Source organism: Arachis duranensis, chromosome 5 (assembly GCF_000817695.3).
Source record: "Arachis duranensis cultivar V14167 chromosome 5, aradu.V14167.gnm2.J7QH, whole genome shotgun sequence".
Lineage (NCBI taxonomy): Eukaryota > Viridiplantae > Streptophyta > Magnoliopsida > Fabales > Fabaceae > Arachis > Arachis duranensis.
The window spans coordinates 40,544,191-40,548,958 of NC_029776.3; the positions used below are offsets into that span (position 1 = coordinate 40,544,191).

At 29.5% G+C, this 4,768-nt stretch overlaps 1 protein-coding gene across 1 annotated transcript; it reads right to left on the reverse strand.

Annotated features, from left to right (window-relative positions):
• Positions 1-2,810: 2,810 nt before the first annotated feature.
• On the reverse strand, positions 2,811-4,412 carry LOC107489207 (transcription factor PRE6). Its single transcript, XM_016109976.3, has 2 exons — positions 3,952-4,412; positions 2,811-2,985 (listed from the first exon to the last, which is right to left on the reverse strand). The coding sequence occupies exons 1-2, from the start codon at positions 4,078-4,080 to the stop codon at positions 2,833-2,835; spliced, it is 282 nt and encodes a 93-aa protein (XP_015965462.1). The 5' UTR covers positions 4,081-4,412; the 3' UTR covers positions 2,811-2,832.
• Positions 4,413-4,768: the final 356 nt, after the last annotated feature.

Here is a 4,768-nt window from a genome sequence, read left to right on the forward strand (position 1 = left end):
AAAAAAAAAAAAAAAAAAGTAAAGTCTTAACTCTACAACCGTTAGCTTGAAAACCGGCTCCTATACTATAGACTTTCAATGTAATTGGATGTTGGGATGGATACTTTTCCTATTTCATTTATTGCACTAAATTCAATAAGAAATAGATAGTACCATGTGTGGTATATTATATATGAGTTAGGCTATATTATAGCCAAAATCTAAACAAATGGTGAAATATTATAGTACTTGAATAATTTTGGAGGATTTTTTATATGTGCTTTAAAGATATAGGAGTGTTAGGGCCAGCACTTTTGTTAAATTTTGGCCAGCATTTAAACATTAAAGAAAAATTGAATGATTCTCCACCATTAGATGCAATCTCACACCATTAAAAAATCATTGATGGCTAATTGATGGCTAAAAACCTCAAAATCTGCTGGCCCCTAAATTTTCTCTAAATATAAATAGTAAAGTAATATAATAAAAAGATGATTATGAGATGAAATGATGAGATAACAATAATGTAATTAATAATTCTCTTATGAATAAGTATAGATAGACAATAAAAATACTAAATAATGTGAACAATAGATATATTGGATATTCAATTCACTAAGTGTACGGATGGTTATATATCCTAATATTAAGATTTAAGTGAATAATTTAGAAATGTAGTGTATTTTTATTTTATTGGGCCAATTTTAAAGATTTATATTATTTACAAAAGTCATTGTCTATATAATAAAATTGTTGTCTTATTCATGCTGTATTTAACAAGGAAATAAAATAATAATGATATACTTAACCAGACCAGGAGTTTTTTTAAATTAATGTCATTCTATAGATATATCATTTGATATCTATAAAAATGCATGAGAGAGTTCCAATTTATATACATTTCAAAGTAAAATGATGCCCATACTTCGACACTAAGAAAATGTGTTCATATATCATTATATTGCTAATAACATGCTTTTTTTCATTTAAAACAAATTATGTGTACCCTAATTGACATCCCTAATAAGTGGAACTCAAGTGCAGTCGATTTCATATGAAATTAATAGTTGAAAATCATTAAATGATTTGACTAATTTGACTAAATTTTCATCTAACGACTCTCAATTATTAACTTTACATGAAATCAACTGTACCTGAGTTTTTACCTCCCTAATATTATTATAAAAAAATTACGTAAACATCTAATAATATAAATATATATATTTGGCCACATAAGTAAATAAAATTATTTTTTACGTAAATATAAAATACTAATTAAAAAAAGTAAACTTATAAATATACTCCATCCGTTTTAAAATTTGAGTAAACCTGAAAAAACGAAAGCGATACTTAATTTGAAGGGAAGGGAGTATCTGGAAACAAGAGGAATAAATCTGATCCGTCAAATGCTGCAAATATAATGGCGAAGGCCAAGGCCCGGTGATGAGTTAGTTATTTTATATTGTGGTCCTAATACCAACATTAATATCACGGGTTGGGCAGAACAAATAACCGAAATGGTGTGGGGTAATGTCACATGTAAGAGCCACTGTCAACTTCAATCTTGACCCCTTTGTGTATTAGGGTCCACACAAAAACCGTAAAGTTTCTCTCATTATTAAGATATAGATTTTACCATGGTCAAACCCCAACTTTGAATCTATCTTCACATATATATAAATGTAATAGTAGATTCACAAAAGATTAAGGAACAGCAGAATTTATTTTTTTAGTCGATATTATTTTGTTATTAGTTTAAATTTTTTAGTCTAACAATTTTATAATATTTTTAATTTACACTTTTAAAAGTTATTGCCTAACTGCTAACAATTTGTTAGGCTTCTAGTATTTCTGATAGTAGATATTTGATTTGATTAACTCAAATACATATCTTCAATTTATCTTTTAAATGATCAAAATGCTGATAATTTAGTTTCCGAACAAATTGAGCAAGTTTATATTGCTCTCTACACGTTTGAATGACAATATCTGTTGGGGTTTGGAAATTTTGTTAGGTTAGCATATCTTTCTTTAATTTTTCAGGGTATCTTAAGATAGAGTAAAAACTACTTCATTTAAAAATTTATTGTTGGCCAATAAATTATTATATGCACAAAGCAGAATTTGAATTCTTGACATTTGATTAAGTCAACGAATGAATTACAACTCGAGCATCCAACTTGATTGTTATCACATTAATGTATCTTTCAAGCATTTAAGTAGCACAAACTTATTTAGTTGTACAATTGTTATATACTCCTTAGGGTGTGTGGATAGGGGAATTATAAATAATTTCTAAGAATTTTAAGATAGAAATATCATATTTCAATATTTGGTTTAAAGTTTAAAAAATTATTTTCAAACAAGTTTGATTCCAGAAAATCAAAATACCATTATTTCATTCCCACCTTCTTCTGGGTATATTTGATTCACATAAGAATAGAATTTGAGTAACAAAGTAATATTTGAACCACACACCCTTAGTTTCATGTGAAGAGTATATAGAACTCATAAGATGAAGTCCGTTTATTTACAGCTAGAGAGCTGGTGAAGATGAAGATAAAGATGACTACAAGGTGTCACACTGAAACTAATAATCAGAGACTAACATATGGAGCCCATGTATGGAATAGCCCATTGCCTTGGTCTACAAACCAAACCCTACCCAGAAAAACAGCAGCAAACCCTATACTAAGAAGAGAGGATGATGATAATAATAAATTAAAGCAGTAGTGTACTACTAATGGGACACACATGCAGAGAGCAGAGAAGGAGTAGTAACTAAAAAAAAATGCTAATTAACTAACTCTATGATTAATAATTAATTATATATTAGTAGTAGTAGCATTATTATTACATAAGTAAGCTCCTAATAATGGCTGCTTGAGCACTGTTGGAGTCTGTGTTGGCCAAAAGCTCTGACAATCGATCACTTAGATCATCAACTTCTCTGTGCAAGTTCTTGATGTAGTTACAAGTCTCTTGCAATACCTTAGCTGCTGACACCTACAATAATAATAATTCCCGCAAAAGAAGAACTATTAACTAATTATCAATGTCAATTAATTAATATTTGGGCTTGGTTAATTCATTAACAAGCTAAGTAAGCCAAACCCTATATCTATTTTATATACAGCACAATCAAATAATGCTAGCTAGTACATTGCTCAGAGTTACATTATATTATTATTAGAATTTAATTAATTAATAATCAAAATTTTAAGAAGGGGGAGATGATGAGAATTTGTATGAATCAAAAGAGTGATGAAAACCATATACTATAGTGGTGGATCTAAATTGTAAACAATGTCTGAAATAATGATGTCATAATAATAGTATTTTGACCATTGAAAGAAAATAAATGTCCTCCTAACTATTTGGTACCCTTTTTGCCGTGGAAATATATAAAACTGTTAGCTAGGTAGCTAGGTAGTGCAGTATAGTATTATTATGGTATGGTCTAGTCGTCAATGGCACGGCAATTAAGAGGTTGGAACAGTTTAATTCAAAGTGGCACAACTATTAGTTAATTATTATAAGCCATATATAGATTCAAGTTGTGTGTAAAGAATTGAAGGGAAGAGAAGTGTGACTTATCTAGCAAGGGCCAGCGCATTATTAAGATCACACGCAAAATGTGCCATAATAATATAATGTAACCAACGTGTTGTGTGAATGTGAATAATATGGTAAGTACTAGTTGTGAAAGCGTGTATCATGTATATGTATGGAAATAGTATAGTTGGAAGAAAGACACAAATTAAAGGGAAGGCCGGTATACCAATTTGAACATATATACATAGAAGACTTCTTTAGAATATTTTCACTTAGTAGTAAAGATGTTAAAATATAAAAATACTATTTACACAAAAAAATCAGTATAAAATACAAATTGAAAATATATATTACATTGTATATTAGAGAAATAACGATGAACTTAGAAGTGTGTATGAAAGAGAGAGAAATAGATACCTTATCGGAGCGCCTAGCCCGAAGCTCAGGGATGAGTTGTTGTAGCTTGGAAACGAGATCGGTGATTTGAGCATCAGTGATCTCAGTGGACACACCCGATTGTCTCGAACGAGATCTTCTGCTTGACATTATTATACTTTTTATTATTATGTATTATTCCCTTCTTTCGATCTCAACTAACTACAACTGAAACACCTAATTTATAAGCTGCTGTATAGTATTCGTTATGTATATATATGAGTGTGTGTTTATTGGAATGGAAGAACGAGAGAAAGGAACAGAGAGAGAGAGAGAGAGGTGTGTTGACGCGAGAGAATGTGTGTGTTAGTGGTTGAAGAGGACAAGTAGTGCATGGGAGAAAGCAGTGGGCTACCCTTGTTATTAATAGGCCTTCTTGTCTTCAACACTCACCAGCTGAGAGAAGAAAGAGAGAGAGAGAGAACCCATACTCTCCTTTGTGACCAGATGTTACCAAACTAGGGTTACCTCCAAGCGGATCAACACTCACAGATATTAACCAAATTTTATTTTTTGTTTTTCTTTTATATTTAAATCAATATTAATTATTTTTTACCTTTAAAATATGTTCTTTACTATTATTTTCATAATAAACAATAAAAAAATTATGAAAGTTAATTTAATAAAAGAAGAATATACATTGAAATTTAATTTAACAAAAAGGTGGATAGAATGATTTCTGTCATAATAAATATTAATATATATAATCAGTTATTAAATGAATTTACATAATTTTACTATATATTTTAAAGTGGTGAGTTGATGGATCGTAAAATAATTGTAAATATTATTGGGATGG

Bases quoted from the DNA above. Each gene is read 5' to 3' on its own strand.
- LOC107489207 (XM_016109976.3), bottom strand. From the start codon at position 4,080: ATGTCAAGCAGAAGATCTCGTTCGAGACAATCGGGTGTGTCCACTGAG. The intron at 2,986-3,951 runs GTATCTATTTCT...TTATTATTGTAG, and splicing joins GGGCTAGGCGCTCCGATAAG to GTGTCAGCAGCTAAGGTATT.